Source organism: Desmodus rotundus, chromosome 7, assembly GCF_022682495.2.
Source record: "Desmodus rotundus isolate HL8 chromosome 7, HLdesRot8A.1, whole genome shotgun sequence".
NCBI classification, from domain to species: Eukaryota; Metazoa; Chordata; class Mammalia; order Chiroptera; family Phyllostomidae; genus Desmodus; species Desmodus rotundus.
Window position 1 is genome coordinate 4,758,046 of NC_071393.1, and position 27,869 is coordinate 4,785,914.

At 48.6% G+C, this 27,869-nt stretch overlaps 1 protein-coding gene across 1 annotated transcript in view; it reads left to right on the forward strand.

The window, feature by feature from the left end:
* The first annotated feature begins 771 nt into the window (after window positions 1–771).
* CCDC63 (coiled-coil domain containing 63) overlaps window positions 772–27,869 on the forward strand; it is a 28,920-nt gene continuing 1,822 nt past the window's right edge. Inside the window, exons 1-10 of the mRNA XM_045200900.2 lie at window positions 772–818; window positions 1,210–1,379; window positions 7,665–7,854; window positions 12,417–12,536; window positions 14,914–15,095; window positions 15,919–16,100; window positions 16,818–17,038; window positions 20,869–20,943; window positions 24,564–24,756; window positions 27,397–27,594. Of these exons, the coding sequence (XP_045056835.2) occupies window positions 810–818; window positions 1,210–1,379; window positions 7,665–7,854; window positions 12,417–12,536; window positions 14,914–15,095; window positions 15,919–16,100; window positions 16,818–17,038; window positions 20,869–20,943; window positions 24,564–24,756; window positions 27,397–27,594 (1,540 nt within the window). The 5' untranslated portion in view covers window positions 772–809. The remainder of the gene's footprint in view (window positions 819–1,209; window positions 1,380–7,664; window positions 7,855–12,416; window positions 12,537–14,913; window positions 15,096–15,918; window positions 16,101–16,817; window positions 17,039–20,868; window positions 20,944–24,563; window positions 24,757–27,396; window positions 27,595–27,869) is intronic.

The following is a 27,869-nucleotide window of genomic DNA, read 5'->3' on the forward strand; positions in this document are numbered from 1 at the left end:
GTGAAAATGGGGGTGGATTTCTTTGCAGGGAACAGAGTGGGCCCAGAGAACTGAAGAGGCTTGCCTAAGGTTATAAGTGGCTGAAGAGGAATTTTTGCTGAGATCTGATGATTGACACACCAGTGCTTTAACCCCAGCACTGCAGGACCCCTTGGTGGGCAGCAAAGCTGGAAGTTCCTGCCCTAGGCATCTAGCCTCTGAGGTCTGGGAGTAGAGGTGCAGGGGGTCTCACGGCCCCGGAGGGTTTGTAGAGTTAACATTGTGGCCCCCTCCTCTGGATACCCCCAGGCCAAATGAGTTTCAAGTTATGACACAATCAAAATGCCTTTCAGTACCAATGGCTCCTGCTTTAGAAGACAGGGTCCCACACAACTGAAACGGGATGAATCTCACTTTAACCCCACTGGGGGACACACTGCCCTGGTACCATTTGCTCACTCTTCTTTGGGAACACAGGGAGCAGGAGGGTAACGGACATGTCAGAACCATCTGCCCGGCTCCTAATAATAAATCGTGAGAGGAACAGGTTTCAGGCAAACGTTGCTAAAAAAAAAAAAAAAAGAAGCCTCTTTCCACACCCGGGCAGCCATCTGCCATGTCCTCCTCATGTGCCAAGCTGTGGGAGGAGGAAGGGACCGCGGGGGGTGGGGAGGGAAGACTGCACCCCTGGGTTCCTGCACCACCAGCAGGGGTGGCTCACAAGTTCTCTCCCTTTTGCCACTGTGGACAGGACGCTGCAGAGAGAGGAAGGAGTGGTCGCTGGGTCTGACCCCGGTGTCTGAGCAGAGGGAAAGCCCAATTCCTTCAAGATGCCGATGGTAGGTAATAAGAGCTCCTGTGCCGAGAGAGCTTACTGTGGGTCAGGCGCTGCGCCATCCTGTGTGCACACGTCAGCCTGTTTAATCCTGACAACCAATGCGTGGGTGCCGTTTTGTAGGTGAGAGACTAGAGGCTCAGGGAGGTTAGTGACTCACCCAGGGTCACGCAGCACGTCTGCCTCTTCAGTATGCAGTAATGAGGCCTAGCCGCCTTTCCATCCTGGCATCTTCAGGGGGGAGGTAACAGATGAGCATCTGACAGCACCCAAGGGTAGTTTTCCACCTTCAGCCTTGCCCCAGGCACCCCCCGCCCCCTGTCCTCTTGCCCTTGAGCTGAAATAGGGGACACTCTAGTCACCTAACCTGTTGCTCATGCCCCCGTCTCACCCAGTCAAAGAAGCACTGGAGAAGAGACTCCGAAGGTTTCCAGGAACCTTCAGAGAAGGCAAAAGAGCAGCTAGCCGAGGCGGAGCTTCGGAAGCTGAGGCAGCAGTTCTGGAAGATGGTGGAAAGTCGGAAGTCCTCTAACTTCCGCTCCCAGCAGATGATCGCAAACCAGCAGTAAGTGATGACCGGAGTTTTGTACTAAATGGACTTGGAGAAAAGTTTGGTTTTGGTTTCCTGGGGCTTGCTTTCTCATGTGGCCTTGGGCCAGGGACCTACTCTTGAACTCAATCTGGGGACAACTTGGGATGACTTCAGTGGGGAGGGGACATTTATTCTCAGGATCCAGGGCGTCTCAGGGACATCAAGGAGAACAGGGCATCCATGTCTCAGGCAAGGACCCTATTGAAAAAAAACATTTCTGGGTCTTGTTTCTTTCCACACATGGGTTTTCTCTCTCTGAATCTCAGCTGTGGCTGGTTGGAGGTGGCTGCCTCCAACTCTCGAGCTACCAAGGGCCACACAGAGAGACTGTTGTGAATCAATTCTACTCCCAATTTCCCGAGAGAGAGAAAGAAGCTGATTGGGTCAGCTTGGGTCAGGTGTCTACTCCTGGAACAATCAGCTGTGGCCAGAGGTGGGGCTGGGGCATAGGCCACAGCATGGCTGTGGGTATCATTCCCATGGTTCTGGCACTGGAGGTGGGAGTGCCGAGAGAAGGAGAAATCACCGGGCTGTGGACACCCCAAAGGATGTTTCCTGCTTGTGCATCCTGATGGGATCTGCAAGACAGAATATTTGAAATTGGGTTGCTTTAGAATTACGGTGTGTATAGTTTCTTTGGGCAGTAGGAAGGTGCTCCCCAGGGTTAAATAAACCAAAACCAGATTTTCTTAGATTCCCTCCAAGGGAATGTAATTCCTTCGCTCCGTCCATGATGTTCGTGCAGGCAGAAACCATTGTTAGAGAGAAAGTCTTACCGCCAGGTGATGCATGATGTTCAGAGGACAGGAAAAAGGGGCTCTTCAGATTTTCCATGGATTTGACTCACTCACAGCCACTGCTAGTCCATATGGGATCTTCACGTCAGTCAGGAAAAGGTGGGGTACTTCTGGTCAAGATGACGGTAAACACAGCTCACCTGCTTGCACAACCGCATCAAAATTACAACTAAACTGCAGAACAACCATCATTCAGAACCATCAGAAATGGAGCCGAATGGAAGTCCTACAACGACGGAAGTAAAGAACCAACTACATCGTGACTGGTAGGAGTGGCAGAGATGTGGTCCCCACACCCACATGTGGTGGATAAACATCGGGAGGGATATCTCAGGATCGAAGGGTCCCAGCCCCACAACAGGCCCCCCAGCCCAGGGTTCCAGTGCCAGGAAGGGAAGTTGCCATACCTTCTGGCTGTAAAAACCAGTGGGGATTGAGGCTTTGGAAGACAGAAACTGCTGGGGTCCCTGGAAGTTCCTCTTAAAGGGCCTGTGCACAGACTTACTCAGACTCACTCGCTCTGAGCTCCAGCACAGGGGCATCAGGTTGAAAGGCACCACAGACACAGGGGGAGGAACCTAGTCATCCAGCACCAGGGCAAGAGCTGGGGGCAGCTTTCTCCCAGATAGGAATGCTGGCAGAGGCCACTGTTCCTTTTCCGAGCCCTCCCCCCAACAGAGCCATGGATCTGGCAGTCTGGCTCCACCAACCTGGCTCACATTGTTTGCCCCACCCTGCTGATTCCCTGAGGCCCTGCTCCACCCAACTTCTCGGTGAGCCTAAGCTGTTTCCAGAGGCTTTTCCATCCAAATGGCTGGTCTTGGCCCATGCCTCACCTTTTTCTAAATTCTCTCAAACAAGCAGCATCTGGCTTCAGCAAGCCCCATACTTCTTGCTAAGTTGCCCCAGGCCTGGCACTAGTAGCTGGCCTTGGTAAACAGCTGGACCTTGCCTGGGCCCCTCCAAGCCCAGCACAAGTAGCAGCCATCTCCAGATTGTTTTGTAGCTTATGCTGTGTGACCCTGGACAGAACACAGGTGCTGGCTGACCTTGGACATGCCAAGAGCAATCAAGGCTCGACTACAAGGGAGGGTGCACACAGCCCACACAATGGCACACCTCGAGTACCCAGCTTGGGTGATGGGGAAGGCTGTGCCACTGGTCCCTACAGGACACCCACTACATTAGGCCACTCTACGAAGTTTGGGAGACTTAGAAGCTCTACCTAATATATAGAAGCAAACACAGGGAGGCTGCCAAAATGAGGAGACAAAGAAACATGGCCCAAATGAAAGAAAAGAACAAAACTCCAGAAAAAGAACTAAACAAAATGGAGACAAGCAAGATAGGCAGAGCTCAAAACACTGGTTATAAGGATGCTCAGTGAATTAGGGGAAGAGCAGATGAACTCAGAGAAAACTTCAACAGCATAAAAAAGGACATGGAAACCATAACAAAGAACCAGTTAGAAATGAAAGATACACTAACTGAAATTAAGAACAATTTACAGGGAATCAACAGTAGAGTGGATGAAGCCAAGAATCAAATAAATGATTTGGAATATAAGGAAGCAAAAAACAACCAATCAGAACAGCAAGAAGGAAAAAGAATCCAAAACAATGAGGATAGTGTAAGGAGCCTCCATGACAATTTTAAGCTGTCCAAAATTTGCATCACGGGGGTGCTGGAAAGAGGGGAGACAGAGGAAGAAACTGGAAACGTATTTGAAGAAATAATTAAAGAAAACTTCCCTAACTCGGTAAAGGAAATAGACATATAAGTCCAGGGAGCACAGAGAGTCCCAAACAAGATGAACTCAAAAAGACCCATTCCAAGACACATCATAATTAAAATGCCAAAATGTTATAGACAGAGAGGATCTTAAAAGCAACAAGAGAAAAGCAGTTAGTCACCTACAAGGGAGCCCCGTAAGACGGTCAGCTGATTTCTCAAAAGAAACTTTGCAGGCTAGAAGGGAGTGGCAAGATATATCCAAAGTGATGAAAGCAAGGACTTACAACCAAAATTACTCTATGCAGCAAAGCTATCATTTAGAATCGAAGGACTGATAAAGAGCTTCCCAGACAAGAAAAAACTAAAGGTGTTCATCATCACCAAACCAGCATAATATGAAATGTTAAAGGGTCTTATTTAAGAAGAAGAAGGAGAAGAAAATCAACGAACAATAAAATGTCAACAAATACATATCTATCAACAAGTGAATCTAAACAACAACAAAAAACCCAAGCAGAACACAAACTGAACCATAGATACAGAGAACATTTTGATGGTTGCCAGATGGAAGGGGTGTGGAGAGGTTGGGCAAAAAAGGTGAAGGGATTAAGAAGTACAAATGGGTAGTTGCAGAATAGTCATGGGGATGAAAAGTACAGCATAGGAGACAGAGTAGCCAAAGAACATATGAGGTCTGTCCAGAAGGTATCCACCCATGCACTATGAAAAATAGAGACATTTGTTGAAGAAGATACAAGAGACATTTGTACATAGGACAGTGATGCCTCAGTCCCCTTCAAAGTAGGCACCTTGAGACCTCACACAGTTCTCCTGGTCGCCATCAGCTGCCCCATCATATTTTCCTGAATCTCACTGACGGTCTGAAATCTCTTCCCTTTGAAGGTAATTTTAGTTTTGGGAAAAGCCAGAAGTTGCAGAGCACCAAATCTGAGCTATAAGGGGGCTGAGTCACCTGGGTGATTTGATGTTTCGCCTAAAATCTCTGCACCAGCCATGATGCATGAGCAGGTGCATTGTTGTGATGAAGCTGCCAATCACCCATTGCCCATAACTGCAGCCTTCTGAATCATCCCAATAGCTTCTATGAAGGAATGTTCAAGTTTAACACAAAATTTGGTGCAGATTCGTTGCTCTACTCTCTAAGTCATTTTGAATGCAGTGGCCACACCATACACATGCTTACTCAACGGCGCCTACCACCCCCAGTGACTAGTACAGTGAAGTTGTCACTGTTCATGCATGCACATTCCAGGCCACTCTCCTTGGCTGCCACATTACAGGGATGTCATGCAAACCATTCTCATTATATTAACAATGGCAGGACTTTTTCCAGACAGACCTTGTATATGCATGACCCGTGGACATGAACCACGGACTGTGGACAAGTGAGGCTGAGGGGGGGGTGCTGGGTAGAGGAGGTCAAAGGGGGAAAAATTGGGACAACTGTAACAGCACAACCAATAAAACATAATTTAAAAAAGGAAAGTAAAAGGTACCCTTTCTCAAGACATTTTATTGCCATCTGTTGGAAACATTGTCATTATGTGGGGATTTTGTTAGAGAAAGATAAAGTGTCTCCCAGAAAAGTGTTGTAAGTCAACAAATCAGCGAGGTTTCTTTCAGACAGACAGCGCTCCTCTGGGCTGTGCCGTCCACCACCTGCACTTCAGAGCCTGGCGATCCCGATTCATCCCCGGTGGGCACTGGGAAATGCCTCTTTCCTGGCATGTCTCTGACAGTTTTCCTTGAGTCACTCGTTTGCACCCCACTCTACCCTGCCCCCGTCTGTTTGGTCTGGTGTCGCTGTATAGAGCTGAGAGGGAGAGGAGTGCAAGAGCTGCGATTCTCAGTTCTTCAGGGCAAAACCCCTGTAAATAGAGCCAGAACTGGGGTGTGGTGAGTGAGGTGCCTAGGGTGCAATATCGAAGGAAGTGCTTTTCCCCGGTGCTGACCCTGCTCTGTCCACCCCGAGAGTGAAGACCTCCTTAAGCTTCTGTGTGCCTCACACCCCCTCACCGCAGTCCCCGCCCTGCCTGTGGGACAGACAGACCTTCCCTTTGCTTTGACCCCTCCCTCTGAAAGCCTGAGTCGGGGAGCCTTTTGTGCTCCCTCTCTGTCTTTTCTCTTACACTTTACAAAGACCCCCAGCCAAGAGGGGCTTAAATGGGAGAGAAAACTCCCAGCTGCCGGGTTTGGAAGACCAGACACTCTAGAACTAGGGGTGCACTCTGGTGGTCCCTAGCCACATGTGGCTATTTACATTTGCAATTAATTAAATAAAGTTTACAAATCAGCCCTGGCTAGTGTGACTCAGTGGATGGAGCGCAGGCCTGCGAACCAAAGGGTTACTGGTTCGGCCCGATTCCCAGTCAGGGCACATGCCTGGGTTGTGGGCCAGGTCCTGTGGTAGGGGCGCACAAGAGGGAACCACACACTGATGGTTCTCTCCCTCTGTTTCTCCCTCCCTTCCCCTCTCTCTAAAAATAAATAAATAAAATCTTAAAAACAATAAAAGACAAAAATCAGTTCTTCAGCTGCACTAGGTACATTTCAAGTGCCCAGAGCCACACGTGCCTGGTGGTTGCTATCAGATGGAGCAGCTGGAGCCCCCTTCCCTCACTGCAAACAGTTCTGTTGGATGGCGCTGTTTTAGTACAGTGGTCGGCAAAGGACGGCCCCTTGGGGAAGTCTGGCCGGCTGCCTGTTTTTGTAAATAAAGTGTGACTGCAGCACAGCTACACTTACTTGTTTATGCGCTGCCTACGGTTACTTTGTTGAGTGGTTGCAACAGTGATGCCTGGTGGGAAAAACCTAAAATATTTATTCTTTGGCCCATTATAGAAAAAGCTCTGCAGATGCTTACCCTAGAACATTCTTTGCTGTTCTAGCATGGTGCTCCCAAAACTTTAATGGGCATAGGAGTCACTTGAGGATCTAGTTACAGAGCAGATTCTGAATCAGTAGGTCCTGGGTTGGGACCCATGCTTCTGCATTTCTCCAAGCCTCCAGAGGGTGTTGAGGCAGCTGGTCTGCCAACTGCACTGAGCAGTGGGTATAGGAGGAGGGTGCCCAGAATTTTCCAGAAACTTGGTCTCTGGGCCATTTTCTCTCGTTGAGTTGTGTAGTCTCCTGAACCTTTTCTCTTTTCTATATCCTCATTTACCCCAACCCCCCACCTTCTCTCTTCTCCAGAGGAGACAGAGGGAGAGAAAGGAGGAGAGGCATGTCCGCCAATTTAACAAATCATTAGCACCCCGAGTAGAGAAACTGGTGGAGGTTAGAGGTTACTGTGCATCTCTGTGTTGATGCAAAATTGAAAAATTCTGTCTGATGGGTTTGCCTCTCATTATCGGAGATAATTGGCTGTAAAGTCTGGAAAGAAAGCCTGCAAAATCAGACAGATGCCAGTGAGCTGGGGGCAAAAGAATATGTGGGGCCCTCACCATGTCTGGGTAATGGGTTTTGACAGGCACAGCTGCAAACTGTTCCTTAGGGGAAAAATGCCCCTCAGAGAAAGGCAGGCGGGGAAAGTTGCATTGGATCGCAGGCCATCTGGGTTCTAGACCTGGACCAAAGCCTTGGGCGAGTCCCTTCCCCTGCTTGGGTGGGGTGTACCTCTCCAGTCTCCCTTCACAGCGGAGTCTGGTGTGTCTGATCAAGGTGAGTTCAAGCATTCGAGTTTAATCACACACTGTTTCCCCAACAGGAAGGAAATCAAGACCCTGCAAGAGGAGCAGGATGAGGTCACCCTGCTTTTGAGTCTCATCAAGTCCTCCAAGAACTTAGATCGGAATGAGAAAAACTACGTAGAGCTGCGTTTCCTGCTGCAAACCAAAGAGGACTACGAGGCCTTGATTAAATCAATGAAAACACTCTTGGCTGAACTGGATGAGAAGGTATGGTTTTTCTCTTAAAGCGTTAACCAGAGCACAGAGCAAAAGGAAGGGGTGGGGGGAGTACCCATGATGCCTCAGGCCAGATCTGACACCCCCCATACTCACCTTCCTAAAGGACCGTGGTCACTGTCTGCACCACCTTGTGACCCTGATCTCCCAGCTCTATCGATCCATTGCTCACTGCGATCTCCGATGCTTCCCACTGCACTCCAGATAAATACCCAAATTCTTACTGTGTTAGTCAGGAGATGTTTGGTGATGCTGCAGGAACAAACACACCCTCCCCACCCCAAACTCAGTGGTTTAAAATAATAAAGGTTTCTTCCTCATTCATGCTTCCTGTCTGTCAGGGATTGGCTAGGGGCTCTGATATTTTCTCATCCTGGGACCAGGCTGATGGGCTGGCCACCATCTTGGCCATTGTCAGGTGTTGTGGCAGGAAAAAAAAAAGCTCTGGACAGCCTCACACTGGCAATTGAATGCTCTAGTGATATGTGTCACTTCTGCTCATGACTGAGTGGCTCAGAATAGTCCACCAAACCCACAAATAGCCCAGATACCCACACCCAAAGTAGTCGGCTCTACCCATCCTCAAGAGTCCGGGACATGTAGCCCTCCCATGGATTTGGAAGACAGAGAATGAGAGATGTTTGCTGTAGAGCATTAATAACTCTACCCCTTACTAGGGCTCGAGAAGCCCTGCATGACCTAGCTCCTGCCTACCCCCCGGCCACATTCCAAATAATTGCCTCCTTAACTCATCTCACCCTACATGAAAGACTTTTTTTTTTTCAAATATGAGAAGCCTTTTCTCACCTCAGGGCCTTTGCGCATGCTGCCCCTGCCCCCGGTCACCCTGGCTGCTTGTTTTTTAGGTCTCAACTTAAATGCGACTTTCTCAGGGAGGACTTGTCTGCGCCCTCTCTGCACTTGGCAGCGTATCCGCCTTGTGTTAGGTTCCTGGCCAGGAACGAACAGCACGCTCAGCAGGGTACATGGAGAAGAGTTTTATGAAGGGATGATTTTCAGGGGTGTGAGCGCAGAGTAGGGACACTGAAGCACTGCAGGGTTAGCGACGGTAGACGGGAGGGTCAGTCTGGAACCTGGAGACAAGGAGCAAGCTGGGGGGAGTAAGTACCCTGACCTCTCTCTTCTTACCCTCTGCTCCCCAGGGCAAGGCGTCATTGTGGACTGCTTCCCGGCCAGCCTTTGGGGAGCAGGGCCGGGCAGGTGGAGCAGGGTGGAGATGGGTCTTGTGGGGGGCAAACAGGAGATCCCAGTCCACCCCCTCACTCTCTTCATGACACCACATGGCCCCTCCTTCCTTGCACTTCTCACTATGGTAATTAACACCAGTGTCACCTAATGTCTTTCTTACCTGTCACCTCCAGGAGGGCAAGAACCATGTTGCGTTTGTTCCCCTGTGTTTATTCCAGTGCCCAGAACATAGTAGGCCCTCAGTAAACATCTACTGATTGAATGCATCTGGAAATCCCAGTACAACTTCCCTCTGCTTCAAACTCTTCAGTAATTTCTATTGTTCTGGTGATGAAGGCCACGCTCCCCAGGGTGGTTTGCTGGCTCTGTTGCCTCGTTCTCCTCCTGCCTCTTCTGCCTTCTCTCCAGCCCTGTCCTCCCCTATGTTGCATCCACACTGGCTGCCTTCATGACCCACAGTGCTCTCTCACTTCAGGCCTTTGCACATGCAGCTCCCTCTTGCTTGGAGGGCCCTTCCTCGTCCTCTCGGCTTGAATTCCTATTTGTTCTTCTGGTTTCAGCTCAGATTTCCTGGCAGCTACTATAGATGTTTGCCCGGTGTGGACTAAAGCTGCTGGCAGTGTTCGGAAATGACTTTATCCACGGTGTTCATATGAGAAACAATGAAGTGAGCTCTCTGCAAAGGTGACAGGGATGTTTGGGCCCAGAGAACTTGGCCGGAGTTACAAGGATAGAGAGAGACACTGAAATTCTTTCTCGCTGGCTGTGGCAGGGTGTATTTCACTTACCCGAAGTCACAATCCATTTCCTCCATAGTCCGTGGTGTGTCAGGAATGCTTTTACTTACCGATTATTTTTAAAAAGGCTTTAAAGTTTGAAATCATTTTAGATTTACAGAAATGTTACGAAAATAGTTGAGAGTTTTCATATACCCTTCACCCAGTTTCCCCTAATGCGAGCAGTTACCATATTCATTTGAACTGAGAAATTAACACGGGCACAGTACTGTTCCCTGAACGACAGACTTGATTTGGATTTCACTGGTTCTTTCATGAAGGCCCCTCCACTGTCCCGGGGGCCAAGGCAAGCACATTGCCTGTAGGGTAGCACATTTATTCTTTACTTAGCAAGAAGTCCTCTGGACATAGGTGGCCTCAAGGTTGTTTCACCTGCTTTAAAAGATTGTGGTAGCCACGCCTTCCCCTGCACCCCGACCCTGCATCCTTCATCCCACTTCATGGGCATCCTCAGATGAAGGGGTGCTGTTGCCTTTCTGCAAGGCTAGGCCCCTCCTGTGTTAGGTGCCCTCAGGATGCTTCCCCCATGAAGACCTGGCTTCATCAATGACCATCCTTACCGTTCTCTTTGCCACTCTCTCTTTCTTCGTCTCTTTAATCTTAAAAAAAAAAAAAAAATCCCAGAGCCATGCACAACCAAAAAACAAAATAAAATACAACACTTCTGCAATTCCAAATCACTGCCGGCATTTCCCCTTTCTAGAAGAGTCTAGAAGGAATTGTCTGTATTCCATGTCCCTTTCTCGGGTAGGCACTGTGTCCTGTACTGCTCCCAGTGGTCACAGCAACCTTTCCCGCCCCGTTCCCCACTGAAACTGCTGTTTCCGGAACGAACAAAGCCATGGAGTTTGAATCTGTGAATACTCATGTCTCCCTCAGGAAGCCACCTGCCAAACACACAGCCCGTCTGTGGATCCCTTAGGACAGCGGTTCTTAAACATGTCACTCCCAACACCCATTTCTTTGCCTGTCTTCCTAAGATCACTTCCTTCCTTCCTCCCTTGCCCCTTCCTCCTTCCACTGAATTATCGATGATGCCCAGTCAAGTGCACACATTTTAAGCTATACCTCGATGAAGTTTTACACTTTTATACACCTGCATAACCATCACCAAGATGCAGATATAGAACGTTCAGCACCCAGAAGGCTCCCTGGGTGCCCTCCCGTTGCCCACCCTTTGAGGGGCCCATCTTCTGACCCCGAGGATCATAGACTTGCTTTGCCTGCGCATGAAACTGCATGTGAACGGCCCCTTCTAGCGGTGCTCTTTGTGTCTGATTTCTTCCCCTCAGCGCTGTGTCTGCCAGCGCCCCTTTTTGACAGTAAATACTTTGTAACACCTGCTTCACGGTCCTGAAGTAAAATTCATAGACAATGTATCCTTTACCCTTATTCTTTGAAATCATTATGATGCTCTAATGATAATATAAAGGAGAAATAAACAAAAGTGATTTATACTAAAATTATTTATTTACATATTTGTAAAATATGATTTATTTAAATATTTGTAAAGTTATTTATCTAAATAAATGTAAAGGTATGTATTTTGATACGTGAATGTTCTGGCCTGACTTATCTAGAACAGGGCCAGCAAACTGATTCTGCCGAGGGACAGGGAGCAAATAAATTGGCTTCGTGGGCCACGTTGCGACTACTTCACTTGGTCTTTGTAGCAGGAAGACAGCCATAGACCATAGATAAAGAATGGGCATGACCGCGAGCCAATAAAACTTTATTTACACAAACAGTTGGTGGGTTGGATTTGGCCAAGGGGCTGATCTAAGAGATGGAGTCAGGGGCCTGCTGTCCATACGCAGAATCACGAGCGTTGCACCCTGCTGACTGGCTCTCGCTTATCCTATCCTCAGCTCAAAGAACTTGATCCAGGTTGTGCTGGTCACATGACTTCCCAAATGGTGGCCAACTCTTGGGGATGCTCCAAACAAAGAACATGCTCTTGATTTATACAGTGATGACATTCCTGGATAACGTAGCGTCTTTTAGAAAAGAATGAAAAGTATGGTGTGATTTTATGTAGAAGGCAATTTGATTCCAGGTACAGAAAATCATAGAGGGTTTTTTTTTTGTTTTTTTTTTTTAACACCTGCATAACATCCAGAGGGGCACTGGGCAGTTGACAGGGACAGTCCTTGGATGTCTGGTGCTGTCTCACATGTTGCAGGATGTGTGACATTTCATACCCCACCCTTTAAGTGCCAATAGTGTCCCGTCATCGCAGGAGCCCTAAAGTGCCTGCTGGAATGTTCCCGCTGGAAAGCATGGCTTCTGGGTTAGGTGGAATTCATGCCCACAGTGAAATTTACAGACAGAGGTGAGAGCAAAAACTCTAACTTGCCTCATTTTACCCAAGACTGGCCAAGACGAAGGTGAATTGAGCAGGCATCGGAGAGAGAAATTAAAATTCCACTTATGGGAAAAGAAAGTTGCGGCTTTTGTTTTAGCACAATCAAGCCAGTGAGCTGTTGAACTTGGACCCATATAGATGTTAACACAGCTGGGTTTTATCTTTCTTTTTTTTTTTTTCAGATTATTCAGATGGAAAAAAAAATCATAAACCAAAAACAGATCTTCGCAAAAATACAGGAGGCCAATAGCCCCCGGAAACTGCAAAAACAGATCCACGTGTTAGAAACTCGTTTGAATCTTGTACGTAGAGTGTTCTCTGCAGCTCTGCAAACAGCTCTGCCTCCCTTTGCTCAGAGTAAAGGATGATGTCTGGGGTGCCCTTAGCAGAATACACTCATTCAGTAGGCTGACAGGAGGCAGTGAACTAATGGTGTACATCCAGACCGGGCAGCCTGTTAGAGTTTGCCCTCCGCTCACTGTGTTCCACCCGCTCTGTTCCATCCTTTCTTGTTGGCCCACAGGTGCCTTTCTCCTTCTTGCTCTGTGTACCTGAGCACATGCTGTTGTCCCCCCTCTCTACCAACCCCCGCCCTTCTGGGATGCCTCCTCTTAGTTCCCTGCTTCTTTGAAAACTCCTACTTGTTTTCAAGAAACAGCTCAAATATTACCCTCCACCAGGCAGAATTAGTTAGACCTTCCTCCCCCATGCCAATCTGCTCATGCCTCTATTAAGCTAGTACCTCTTGGTTGTCGTTGATGCTTCTGAGAGAGATTAGGCATAGATGTGCATAACTTGATCGAAAAACAGTGGTGTTCCCTGATCACCTTCAATCTATCGTGACTTTGGCAATTAAGCAAGATTCAAGTGCAAACTGGTTTAAACAAAAATAGGTGATGTATTGGTCACAGAAGTGAAAAATTCAGGGGAGAAGGGGTACCTTCAGCCATAGGTGGGCCTATGTGCTCCAAACCTGTCTTCAGGACACTTTATCCATCCATCTAAACTCTGGGTGGACTTCATTCTTGGGTGGCCCCCAATGTGAACAAACACCAGCAGACAGGGAGCATCTTTACCCTGAGAGTTCAATTGCAAGTCCCAGGGCTCCCATTGGGCCAGCTTGGGTCATGTGCCCATTCCTGACCCAATCACTGTGGTCCGAAGAATGGAATAGTGGACTGGAGTCATGTGACTACCTGGGACTGCCGTGTCCCCTCTAAGTCAGGGAGGGCAGCATTATCCAACCACCTGGTCTGAGAGTTGGGGGAAGTGGTTCCCCTATAAAAGCAAAAAGAAAGGGAGGAGGCATGCTGGGCAGGTACAAACCACACATTCCAGTCTGGCTTGAGAAATTGCAGCTCCCAGGACGTGACTCAGAAGAGAAGGAAAGTGAATTGATTTAGAGGGAAGCCTGTCACTAACTTACTACACAAAGCTTATAGCTTTGCCACAGCTCTGACCATAAAGCTTTAACCTGGAGTGGCAGAAGCAAATTTGATCTGATTTCTGTCTGCCTCTCCTGAGAAGCCTGGAAGCTGCGGGAGGGCAGGGCAGTGTGTCTTTAATAGCCCCGCACAGCGGTTTGCAGCCAGGCCTCAGGATGCCTAGGGTGCATGTTACAATGGAGGTTCGCGGGCCTGCTCTACAGTCACTGAATCGGAACCTCCCAGGCTTGTACGCAGGCACCTGCACTATTATCAACAGCTCCAGTGGGCCTAAAGGTCCCCTTGGTTGAGAATCATTAATGCCTGGCGTGGTGTGAGGCTCGGAACAGATGCTCACCAAACATATGTCGATTGAATGAATGAGGAAATGCGTGCATGATTTAAGGATGGCTCGTCTGCGGAGGTCGGCTTTTGTGTTAGAGGTCTGTTCAGACTTTCGGTTTCTCCCTGAGCCAGTTCAGTAGTGCCTTGCTTCTGCAACGCTCTGCAAAGCGCAGGACGGCCCCCACCACAGAGAGTCATCCAGCCCACGGTGTCACGGTGCCCGGTTTGAGAAGCCCTGCATTAAAGCAGCCCCACCCCAACTCTTCCCATGCCATCAGCTAGTTGAAGAGGCCGCGTCGGTCGTCCTGTAGAAAGTTCTACTTTCTCCACTCGGCTGGTTGTTCCTCACGGTGTCATTTAGTTTGATCCCCTCTTTCCTGTAATTACTGAAAACTAGAAGTTAGGTGTAAAAAGTACATGAGAAATTCGCCCTGATTGGTGTGGCTGAGTGGGCTGAGTGTCAGCCTGCGAACTGAAAGGTCGCCGGTTCAGTTCCCAGTCAGGGCACCTGCCTGGGTTGTGGGCCAGGCCCCCAGTTGGGAGCATGCGAGAGGCAACCAATTGATGTATCTCTTGCACATCGATGTTTCTCTCCGTCTCTTTCTCCCTCCCTTCCCCTCTTTCTAAAAATAAATAAAATCTTTAAAAAAGAATCACTGAACACAGAATATAAACACATTCAACAAAAATAAAAGTATGTGAGAATTTTGAAGTCCAGAAAAAGTAACCTGCCAAAGGCCACCGAGCCAGTTGGTGGCCAATTTAAGCCTCTCACCCAGTGCTCCAAGCCACCGTTCGGTGGGCCTGCAGTGAGGGGTGGGGAGAAGACCCTCCATCCCTGGCAGGAAGCATATCTCAGGCCCGAGGGATGAGCCCTGTTTTGAAGCACAGCCCCCCTGCTCCCACGTAGGTCACCATGCAGTTTGACAAGGTGCTGACCACCAATGCTCACCTCCGGAAGGAGATCGAGGACCTACGGTACGAGAAGGCTGCTTATGACAACGTCTTCCAGCAGCTCCATCGGCGCCTGTCAATGCAGAAGAAAACCATGAACGTGGCCATTGAGCAGTCTGCACAGGCCTACGAGCAGAGGTGGGCTGAGGGAAGGGGCTCTGGGGGCAAAAATGCCTCTTAGTCCCCTGCTGTGCATCTGACTTCCTAGTCTGGGCCACCGCTGCCCCCTGTGCTTACGTGCTGAGGGACCTTAAATCATCATCATAACTCTGAGCACTGAATGTGTGCCAAAGCATGATGCCAGGTAAATCGTTCAACCCTTAAAAGTGCCATAGGAATTACACCCTCATTTGACAGACCAGGAAGTGAAGGCTTAGAGATGCCAAGATACCTGAGATCCAGGTAAATGGCAGATGTGGTGGAGCTGAGATTCAGATCTCCATGCTGACTGTCTCCTCCAGGTGCCCCTACCTCCAGTCCTCAGGGTCTCTCTCAGTCCGGGCTGTCTCCTGGTTTTACACTTCCAGGGGCAAAGACAATGGTTAGCTGTGAAGATCACAAGTTTTGGAGTCAATGAGATGTGGGTCTAAACCCGGCTCCAACATGACGACATCGCGGTAGGACCTCTGTGGGTGGTAGTGAGGATTAAATAGTATTTGTGTATTAAGGAGCAGCTGGGACATAGTAATGGACAAGTGGCGCTGATGGTGACGGTGGTGGCGATGAAGGAGATGTGTGTGCTGGTGGTGATGATGATGGTGGTGATGGTGATAGAAACAGAATTTCCTAGAGGTGGGCTAGAGCTAGAAGCTCCTGTCATTCAGGTAACGAGGGCTGTTCCTCCACCCTCTGATTAAAAGAGGCGGTGATTGTTGGCGGAAAGTCCCCCTGGGCTGGCAGGGAGAGGGGAGCAGAAGGGAAGGTCCTCTGGACCCTCAGGCTCTGTGCCCCCTCCCCCCAGACTGGAAGCCACAGCGCGAATGGCAGCCATGAAGGAGCGCCAGCAGAAGGACATCTCTCAGTACAACCTGGAGATCCGAGAGCTGGAGCGCATCTACGCCCACGAGACCAAGCTCAAATCCTTCCTGCTCGCCAAGCTGAACGATCGCATGGAGTTCGAGGAGCAGGCCAAAAAGGAAGAAGGTACACCCTCCTGAGCGTAGAGGGGACCAGGTCTTAAACCATGCTGAGGAGCTTTAACTCCATCCCAAGGACAATGGACAGCCACAGCATGTAAAGGGGTTATGGGGCCAGAAGTGCCTAGAAAGGTCTGGAAAGATTCTTCTAATTGCCACATGGGGACCAAATCAGAAAGGTAAGACTGAGTTCAAGATGGTTGGCTACTGCAGGTGTCCAGGCTGGAGAGAATTAGGTTTGGAGAACTTTCTTTGTTCTAATTCCATGGATTTGCCAAGTTCTGAGCCTGCTTCAGGCCCCTTGTCCCTAAGGTTTCCTTGAATTTCATCTGCTCAAAGGTCACCTCCTTGGAGAGGACACCCCTGACCGCCCAGCTGCCCCATACTTGATGGGTCTTCTCCGTTGCTCGGGCCACAGTGGTAGTCAATGGATTTCTTTTTCTGTTCAGTATCTCTTTTTCTTTTTCTTTTTTGTCTGATTCCTCTACCAAAGTTCCATGGGGCAAAGATTTGGTGTCCACAGACCCCAGCTCAGTGACTGGCACACAGTAGGTGTTCAGTTAGTTATTCCTGAGGCAGCTGAGGAATGAAGCTCCTGCCGCATCTCCTGGGAAAGCACAGCCTCCTCCCCAAGGCACAGTGAGAACAACACAGAGCCCTCTGCTGGGCCCCCCACTGAGCACCTTCCTTGTCAGACTCCCGATTGCTGCTTTTTCCTTTCCAGCTCTCACGGCAAAGAAGCACAGGAAGAAGAGCAAGGGGGAGAGTTTTGAGAGCTATGAGGTGGCCCACCTCCGGCTGCTGAAGCTGTCTGAGAATGGCAACCTGAATCAGCTCATCAAGGACTTTCTGGCCAAGGAGGAGAAGAACTTTGCCCGGTTCACATACGTCACAGAGCTGAACAATGACATGGAGATGATGCACAAGAAGATCGAGAAAATCCAGGTCAGCGCGGGCAGCTCTTCTTTCCTAGGCCTGAGACCCAGTGGCTCCCGCAGCCTTCCCCAAAGGGGGCCCCTTGGAACACTCCCTGAGATGCTCTGCAGGAAAAAGGGCCTCCAGGTCAAATCGGTTTGGGAAACACTACATTTCCCAGTGCTCCCCTGACGTGTAACCTTTCGGAAGTTGGTATTTGTCTTTCAATTGATATACACACTTCATGTGGTCATGTCCCCTCGCTGTAAGTGACATTTATAATCCAGGGTTCAGGAAACTGTCGCCAGGGCCAAATTTTTGGCCTGTGGCCTGTTTTTGTGCAGCCCATGAACCAAGGGTGGTTTTTACATTTTTATAGGGGCATGAGAAAAAAAATAATAAAAGAGGAATATCTAAGACAGACTATATGTGGCCTGTAAAACCTAAAATATCTACCGTCTGGCCCTTCGCCTTAAATGCTTGCTGACCTCTGTCGATCAACAGCCTCATGGAGTTGAGACTAGACGGTCAGTTCCTGTTGGAGAGAAGCGATGGGCAGGAACATAGTAAATGCTCTGACAAGTCCTGTGATGAAGGAACCTGCCTGCCCTAGTTGATCTTGTAATCTCCCAAGCTTAATCGGCTCCCCAGGCTACCTATTCTCCAGAGCATCCTTAAACAGCCTTTGGGATGTCTGCGAAGTATAGAGTCTAAACTCAGGGTGACACTCCAGGCTCCTCAAAATTTGGTTTCGACCTGCCCCTGCAGACTCAGCTCCCATCGTGACCCCCCAATGGCCCCCTGCAGCTGCCAGTCACAGCAGTCCCATGCATCTCCCTCCTCTGAGGCTTTCCCTGTGCTGTCTCCTCCTCCCCACCCCCAGCTTTACTTCTGGTGAAATGCTGCTCATTAGTCCTCACCCTGTACAAATGTCACCTCCTCTGGGAAGTCATTGTTCCTCCTTCTGAGGTCCCAGTGCTCTGTTTATATGACAAGAGAAGCCACTTCCTTTTGTAATGGCACTTTCCCAAATGTTGGGCTTGTATGCTGGCTACGTGCAAGTGGATAGAAACCAGAAGATATAGGTGAAACTTTTAAATTTACTAATGATGAATTAATTATAATGAGGATTAGGAAAAATATAGCTTGAGAGCAAACTTGTGACTTAGATATTGTTAGTGGTAATAGTAAACAAATAATGATCAACATAATAAAATAAAATGGTTGATGTAAAGACTATTAATAGATAGTAGTAGGTCGATAGACAATGATAGTACGGGGCACACCGAAATGGAAGAGACCGAGGTGGTGGTAGCAGGAGATAGACGGCGTGCCCTAAATGGGCAAACCTAGGTGAGCTTTTTAAGAGGGACTATTCACAAAGGTCTAAAGGGAACTGAAAAGGGAGAGTGCAGGACCAGTGAGAACGGAGGGATCCAGACCTGGAGAAAGGAGGGAGCAGCTTCTGGAGTCAGGAGAGAGGTGTGTAGAGAAAGTTGTCTGTGTGTCCTTCCCAGAGGGATGTGGCCAAACTAGTGACCTGCCGAGGAGTGGGCAAGTACTCCCCAACCTCATTCTCCTTCTACGCTGTAATCCCTCACTAGTGTGTCTCATTGGCTGGGCCCAACCGAAGCAGAGGGCAAGGAAGCCCCTGCCCTGGTGCAGAGGGTGGAGCGGGGAAAGGAGGATCCTGGGACAGACAGAGAATGTCCACAGTGTACTCCCCCTGCATCCCTGGTGCCCAGGGGGGCCCTGCACACCATGGGAGGCACCAGGAAATGGTTCCCAAACAGTAGTTGACCTTGGCCCTCCCATTCATCTTGAGTACTCTCCTCTCCTCCTTTTGCTACACAGCCTGTCTCTGGCATTGGGACGAACGGGGGATGAAGGATGACCACGTTCTCGCCCTTTCTGGTCCTCAGTCTCCTCATCTGTACAGTGACTACTTGAACCAGAGCAGTAGTTTCCAAACTTTTACAAAAAAATCTATGGAACATTTTTTGTTTAAACCCAGGTTTTGAGGAAGCACCACTATATAAAACACCACATGGAGCAGCCCTGGATGAAGGGGTGGGGAGAGAGGTGTCTGAGACCGTAGCGTTCTGCCTTCTTGTGGCACCTCTGCTCAAACTAGAGTTCAGGTTAAAAAAAAATGTTGAAAATAAAATTCTAACACCTGGCCTCACCCCTCCCTAAGGGCTGTGATCAGAGGCCCTAAGCTGGACACATGCAGCCTTCATTCTTCTTTTGCTTGTTCTTCACCACCCCCAAAATTTTAAATCGATTAGTTGCCAGCGTTGAACAAGATATTCCACAGGAAATTCTGGATTTCTGATTTCTCTTGGAAAGTCAGACTTGACGACTCCGGCCCACTTTCCCACGGGAAGCTGAGCGCCCCCGCCCCTATAAGCCTCTCCAGGGCCATCAGCCTCATTCCTGCAGAGCAGCTGGGTTTGAGTTTAGGACCTAGCGTTTAGGTGCTGCGCCACTGCCCTCTGGTGGCCACATTTAGTATTGCTGGGATGGTCTTTGCAAACATCTGAAGCAATGATGGAAGGACGGTTTGGGAGTTGGCAGGACCCCGAATTCTCATTTTCCAGGAAGGAGCATTTACTAGTCCCAGTGGAGTGAGAGAGTCAAGCCATAGAGAGGGATTTGAGGGCTCCATTTGCAAATTGACCGGCCAGGAAATGGTTCCCGGACAGAATGGACCTATATCTTTCTCATTCACCATGATGGTATTTTTTCTCTTAAGCTACACAGCCTGTCTCTGGCATTAAAATGGATGTAAACTCTTTTCCCAACAATTCATTCCAGGGGCCTCCCGACACCTTCTATGTTCCTTTTACTGGCTCTGGGATCCTGGATGCTCTGTGGTAGAAGATGCTTCTTAAAAATGCATTTTCCCCAGACCCTATCCCATACCTACAAACCTAGCTTCTCTGAGAATGGGCCATGACTCTGCATTTAACCATATTTTTATTTGAGACCCTTCCCCTTCATGATATGAAGGTACCATCACTGACTTAACCGACCCCCTATCAGTAGACATTTAGGATGTCCCTATGGGGGCCATAATAAATAATAACACAGTGGACAGCCTTGAGTGACCACCTTTGCCCACTCATCCTATTGTTTCCATGGGACAGATTCCTAGGGATCCATCCCATGGAAATAATTCCTAGGGATTGGACTTGATCATTCAAAAGGTGTGCACTTTCTATACCTGGACACCTTGGTCTAGCCAGGGGTTCTCAAATCTGGCCTCTGAACTGGCGGCGGCAGCAGCAGCAGCAGCAACAGCATCATCTCCTAGGGATGTTTTAGAAATGCACGATCGTGGGCGCCCCCAGAGCTGCCAGATCCGAGCCTCCGGGACTGGGGCCAGCGCTCTGTGTTTTCACAGGCTCCCAAGGGACTCCGATTCATGTTGGAATCGAGAACCCTGCTCTGGAGCCACCTGTCCATTACAGTAGCCATGATTTAAGTTTAATTTAAATTAAATTTAAAAATTAGTTCCTCGGTGGCACTAGCCCCATTTCAACTGCTCAGTGCCCATGTGTGGCTGCTGCTTTAGGTACTGGATGGTGCAGACAGCATTGCCACCATTGCAGGAAATTCTACTGACCACGCTGTTCTAGACATTTATCCAGGAAAAATGAGCCACCCGCCCTCCCATGCCCTCACTGTTCTTTTGATAAGGAAACCTTCAGGGGCATAAGAGGGGGCTCAGGGGTTCTGGGCTCCTTGGGTGGGATCATTTAAATCTTCATCAACTCCTTGAGGCAGCAGCTCATTTTCAGGTGTGGCGGGGAGGGAAACACCCACTTTTCCTCATGGTCTGGCTTTCTCCCAAGCAGAATGAGATTGCCCTCTTGCAGTCCCAGCAGAAAATGTCCCAGGATGACAACAACTTCGTCCTGAGGCAGCTGGAGGTAAGACCAGGATGGGGAGGGAGGGACACAAGGGTTTCCATCATCTGTCTGTCTGTCAGGAAGCCTGTCAGTTGGTTCTCAGGAGGAGTAAGACGCCTGCCCTGTGACTCTTTACTGGCCTGAGTCATGACTTGACAGGTTTGGACCTTTTGTCACAGGCAGCCTTTGCTGCAGGTATTGCTACAGTTTTGTCCCTAGAGCCTCTTTGTCCATTTTAAAGACTTTAGGGTGCTGAGCCCAGGGCCGTGCACCTGTAAACTCATCCCAGGCTGGCAAATTGCAGACAGGTGTCTGCCTCAGGCTTTCCTTCCTGTCCCCCTTGTCCTAGCTGTAGCCCATTCTCCATCAATAATAGTTGTTACAGACATTTCTTGAGCAATTACTACATACCAGTAATACTAGGCTAAGTGCTTTGCTTGCACTATTTCGTTTAATCCTCTCAACAGCCCTGTGAGGTACATGCTGTGACCTCTCCATTTTACAGTGAGGAAACTGAGGTTCAGAGAGGCGAAGTCACGTGACCAACATCATGGCTCTGGGATACTGTGTGAGCTTTGCATTGTATTTAGCTGCTAATAACAGACACTCAGAATAACTGTGGCCTACTCAAGATAGAAGTTTAGCCCTGGCTGGTGTGGCTCAGTGGATTGATTGAGCTCTGGCCTGTGAATTGGAAGGTCACTGGTTTAATTCCCTGTCAGGGCACGTGCCTGAGTTGTGGGCCAGGTCCCTAGTGGGGGTTTGAGAGGAACCGATCATCTATCTCTTGCACATTGATGTTTCTCTCCCTTTCTCCCTCCCTTCCCCTCTCTCTAAAGTAAATAAAATCTTTTTTAAAAAGATAAAAGTTTATTTACTTTGTTAAGAAATAAGTCTGAAGATAGGCACTTCAGGTCTGGTTAGGACATCATCAGTGACCCAGACTCCCCTTTTTCTGTTTAGCCACCCTTAATGTGTGGCCTACATTCACAAGGATGCCTCATAGTTGTAGTATGGCTGCTGATGGTCCAGCCGTAACATATACATTCCAGATAGGAAGAAAGTGGGGAAGGCAAAACAAACAAACAAATAAATAAAAGAGGCTTTTTTGGTAAGTCATTTGGCTTACAAGTTCCTTCCCTGAAGTCCCAGCCAGTGACTGCTGTGTTTATACACACTGGCCATCCCTATTGCGAAGGAGAGCTGGAAAGGTAACTTTTAGGCGGGCACGTTGCCACCCTAAGTACAATCAGGGTTTTATTTTCCAGGTATAAAGGGAGAATGGGTAGCAAACATCTGCCTAAGATGTGAATTCAGAGAGTAGTCTGCAAAGCCATTTTAATCCAATAGTTTCTGGCCCAGGAACTGTGCTCCTAGGTCATTTCCCTTCCCTTCTCTGGAGCTTGTTTTCTGTCGTCAGCATGCACCTGGTACACAGCCATGGCAGTGCCATTCTCCGATGGGCCACTGGGGGGCAGCAAAGCACAGGCTGCCCGTTGAGCTGCAGCAGCTCAGAGAGGCTTCCCCCCAGGAGTGAAGAATTAGATTTCCAAGCAGGGCTCAAGTTGAAGGAGACCCTCCCCAAGATAGGCATGGCCTACTGCCCACATCCTCGGCTAAGGGTCACCCAGCATCCAGGTGCCTTCTTGGGTTGGGGCTAGTGCTACCCTGCATCTCGAGATTTTGAAGGCCTAAAGGGGGTAGCTTGGGGAAGCTGACTAGGTAACCCCAAGCCTGTCTCCCACCATCAGCTCTTCCTTCCTTTAGATTTGACAGGATTCCTGGAAGCCTTTTCAAATGCAAATGCTCTATGCAGGAGAATTTGTCTTAATAAACACAGGCTCACAAGATGCTTGCTTAGCTCCTGCTAAAGGTCACTTCCATCTGCTCTGTTCTTGGGCCTTTTCTACACACTTTCCATTTCGCCATCTGTTGCCCCTCCGGGAGAAGTGGGGCCAGTTTTTAAACGGGTTTTGCATAGGAGTTAAGCAGCCAGGCCCTGGGAACCAATGCTCGGGTATGACTCTCAGAAAAGTCCCTTCCTAGCTGTATGACTTTAAGGAAGTGATTCAACCTCTCTGAGCCTCAGTTTCCTCACCTGTAAAATGGGGATAGTAATTATTCTCACTTCATAGGACTGCTACTTTCCCCATGTCCAAATAAAGAGTTGAGCCCGAGGTCAGGTAGTTAGACGACTTGATACAGGGGAGCTAAAAACAAATTCACTTTTCTTCTCTGACCTCAATATTCCTCATCTGAAAACAGGGACGGTTGTGAGGATGAGTTGAGATGATGCATAAAAAATGCCTGGAGCATTTTAGGTGTTGGATACATGTTATCATCACATCAGGCTTTTTTTTCTTTTCTTTTTTAAAAATTTTGATCACGTGAGCTTCTGATGCACTTTTAGAATGAGAAGGAAGCTCTTGCTGTCCTATGAGGAAAATGCAGCTGGAACAGGAAGCTGCCTGATGTAGCAGTTGAGAGATAATTGGAATCCTGGCTCCCTTCTCCTGGCTGTTTGCCTCGGAGCCTCAGTTTCTTCACCTGGAAAATGGGTGTGTGGGTGGGTCTGACCCCTGGGAATCATTATCTGAGACAGAGCCCTGGGGAATTTGGTAGGTCCTTGCTGGGCCTCCTCAGAAGGAGACGCAGGCGGCACTGGGGCACTCAGCCTAGAACGGTGGTTCTCAGTCAGGCTGCGAGTCAGGGCGCCTCGGAGGTTTTAGCATTGCTGATGCCCAGGCTGCACCCCAGACCAGCGGCTCTGAATCTCTGAGACTGAGGTCTGGGCAGCAAATATGGTAAAGCTCCTAGGTGACGTTAACTTGAAGCCAAGATTGCAATCCAGTGGACTCCCAGAGGTTCTTAAACTTCTTGTGTGTGAGAATCAACTGGAGGTTCATTAAAGCACGGATTGCTGGGCCCAGCCCCCAGAGCCTCTGTCTGGACTGCAGCCCATAACATGCATTTCTAACAAGCTCCCCATTCAAGCAGAGGCTGCTGGTCCTGGGACATCACTTCAAGAACCACTGGGCTAGAGCGATCAATGTATTTTAAGCTGCGAGTGCTGAAATTGGTTTGTTGGATTACAACCAGCATTTACAAATAACAAGGCAGAATAGAATAGAACAGAAGATATTAGAACATACAATAGGAATGTTGATTTGTGAAACTTTAATTTGATTAGATAATATATAAACACACACACATGTATGTAGGTGGGTAGGTAGGTATTAGGCTGCAAATGTAAAATGTATTTTTCCCTGTGGGCCACAGTTTTTAAAAAAATGAGTCCCCAGCTTTTAATAAAAAACAAATGAATCCAGTACACATGTAGGCATACATACATATATGTAAGTAAAATAAAACCTACCTTAAACAGTACTTACCCTTATTACCTGCAGTGCATACTAGTATTTTTCTCTCTCTTTCTCTTCTATTTAATCCTTTTTTTTTAAATGCCGATTGAGGCTCATTAAATTGGTCTCCCACCCCCTTCAGGTTTGAAAACCTGAAGTTTGGAGACCCTGGCCTCACAGGGTCCTGAACCCTCATCCCCACTGAAAGTTGGCAGGGGTGGGCTGACCTCAGGGTGGCAGCCTGGCTGACCTGGGGTGGGAATCGGGGTCTTCCTCCAGGAGAAACTAAAGGAGACCACCAAGGAGGCGGATATGTATGAGAACAGCTACAAGGAGATCAACAAGACCTTGGAGGATCTCAAGAGCTCAGTGGAGAGTCTTTTTAAGAAGATAAATTGTGACGCTACCAAGATCCTGGTGCAGTTAGGGGAGACGGGGAGTATCACTGATACCAACCTTTCTCAGTACTTCGGTGAGTCCTCTTAGGAACTATTTCCAGAGCTTTCTGTAACCAGGCATGAGGACTTGTTTTTTTTTGGTGGTAGTGAGTCTGGTGGTGAAGCATGTGAGCAGTAATGCCAGCTTGCCTCGGTTCAAATCCTGGTTCTACTCTTAAAAGCTGTGTGACTTTGGGCAACTTTCTGAGCCTCTCTGTGCTTTAGTTTTTTCCATCAAAAAAAAAAAAAAAGAAAAAGAAAGTAAAGAAAAGATATAAGAGGTAAACCCGATACTTACCTTATAAGGTTGTTGGGAGGATTGACTAAATTAATAGTTCTTACAGAAAAACTATATGATCATTACAACAGAAGCATTTGACAAAATTTAGCATTCATGCATGATAAAAACTCTCAGCGAAAACACCTACAAGTAGCCTCATACTTAATGGTGAAAAACTGAATGTTTTTTCCTCTAAGATCAGAAATAAGGCAAGGATGCCTGCTCTCTCATCATTCCTATCGGATATTGTCTTGGTTGTCCTAACCAATGCAACAAGACAAGAAAAAGAAATGAAAAGCATACAGATCGGAAAGGAGGAAATACAAGCGCTCAGAGCAGTGCCTGGCATGTGGCCAACGCCTATTAACTAGAACACATTTCTAGTCATAGGCCTTGAGCTCAGCACGGAGAGGGAGGGGTGCGCCTACACAGATGATGACACTTTGGAATGAATGGCTTCCACTGCTCTTTTAAAACCTAAGGTTCTTAATAATACAGTTTGTGTTTGGAGACTCCCTAAGGTGGTCCCCTCCCGCCAGGTTCAGTGAGTCGGGAGGAGGGCTCACAGACGTAGCATATAGTTGTACTCGTGGCTGGGACTTACTACAGCCAAAGGATCCAAAGCAAAATCAGCAAAGGGAAAAGACGCTTTGGGGTGAGGTCTTGAGGAAACAAGGAGCAAGCCCTCAAGGGTGCTTTCCCAGTGGGGTCACACAGGACACAGTCTCCCAGCCGTGAGGTGTGACAATACATATGAAATGTGTCAACCAGGAAAGCTCATTCGAGACTAGTACACACCCAAATTCAGACTCCCAGGGAGGAAAGCAGGTGTTTAGCATAAAGCACCACATTTTTTTTTTTTTTTGGATACATAGTTTAGGCAGAGTGAGCCACTCTTATTGGTTAATGGCAGCAGGCACCTTCCTGCAGTCCAAGTTCCCTGATGCCAGGTAAGGGCCTTTGGAAGGATAGCAGTCAGGACATCTGTGTTAACTCTTTCCTGCCCACAGCCTACCTGGTTCTTCGGAACTTGGGCCCAACTTACATGTCTCATCTCCTGTCCTGCTCTCCCTCCTTGCTCAGAACCTCCAGTCACATTGTTCTCCTCTCTCTACTTCCAACCCTCCCCCCCCCAACTCACTCCCACCTGTGGGCCTTTGCACAGGCTGTTCCTGGAATAGCTGTCCCATATTCGGTTCTTGCTCAGCCTCAGATCTCAGCTTCAATGCCCTCTCTCCAGCAAGGCTGCCTTTCGCCGCCTTGTTGGAAGCTGGTTACCCCACCCCCTACTACGATTTCCTCCCATGGCAGGCCTGTCACTGTGTACTCATCCGGTTTGTCTCTAGGTGGTGCTCACTCTCAGAATCTATGAGGTTCTTGAGAGCTGATAGCCAGTTCCAGGTGCAAAGTTTTGGTCCCTGATTTACAGCAACAATAGCAGCAGTATGGGCACTGTGAGGTTTACATTTCTTAACTCATCCAAATCCAGTAGTTACCGAATACAGATCATGAGCATCTGGGTAGTGAGGGGTCCATGTGTTTATTTGTTGAACTTGTCTTTCTCTCCATCTTCCCATAAACACCGAAGCTTATGGTGTTTATCAGGGTAAGGGCTGCTGGTTTGGTATTGGATTTTCTTCTTCCATGTATCCACAGTCTCTAGCACAGTGCCTGGCATGGTAGGCATCCAATAATCATCTGTGAAATGAATGAATGAATGAATGAATGACTCCAGGGACTGCATGGGACTGTGTAAGACATTGAGGAGGACAGTTCCCCCCACCTAGGCAGGTCAGGGAAGCATTCCTGCAGGTGGCAAGGCCTGACCTAAGTCTTCAAACATCAGTAGGGGTTACTCTGGGGAGAGTGTAGGGAAAGGCATTTTAGGCAGAAGGAACAGCATGAATGAAGGCCTGGGAGCCTGAGACAGAGGAAGCACTCTGGGAAAATCAGTAGTTTAAAGCAGGGCAGCCCACGGCTTCCAATTTTTACTGTATACCCAGTGTTTCTCAGCCTTCTAAGGAGCCTTTTTTCCTAACTGCCCCATCCTCATAACAATTTAATACTGTCGAAACACTGTATAGCTGTTTATGTCCTACATGCATATCTGTGTATTTATATTTATACCTTATTTACAAGGTATACATTTATACCTTATAGAGTCAGTTTATTTTTTGCCTCTCCAGAACCAAGCTGTACCCTTTTGGGGTGGTACTGCCCCCTCAGGAATACATGGTGAAATCCCAGAGAAAGCTATTGTCCTGACAGGAGCTCATGCCCCACCCCCCACTTTCTGTCCCTTCCCTTCCTCTGCAGCGGGAAGGGGGGTGCCACCCTGAGATTGCCTGCAACCAGGTCTCTTGGCAGTGACCTTAATCGCCTTGGTGTTTCCCAGCCATCATTGAAAAGAAGACCAACGACCTGCTACTGTTAGAGTCCTATAAGCGGATCCTGGAAGGGGCAGAGGCCGAGCACCCGCCACACTTTGCCAACCCTTTCTGGGGTGGCAGTGCCTTCCTGAAGACCACAGAGCCCATCAAGGTCATCCCCCCAGTGCTCGGGGCTGACCCCTTCAGCGACAGGTTGGATGAAGGTGAGTTCTCTTTCTCCTCACAACCCCCAGTTGCTGGGTTAAGGGTTTGTAGGAAGCCTTTGCTCTTGGGGGTCTGTTGTGTTGAGCCTCTGTTTCCCCCCTTTATGAGTCCTGTGGGCCCATCACTTTCACCGGGTACCACCTTGGCTGTGGCCACATGGCATGGTTCTCTAGGGACGCTTCCCCTGTGGCCCTACAGCCAACCCACAGAGCCTGAAGTTTAGTTATCCTGGATGTTTTTAAACTCACAGCTACCTGTGACCATTCAAAATGAA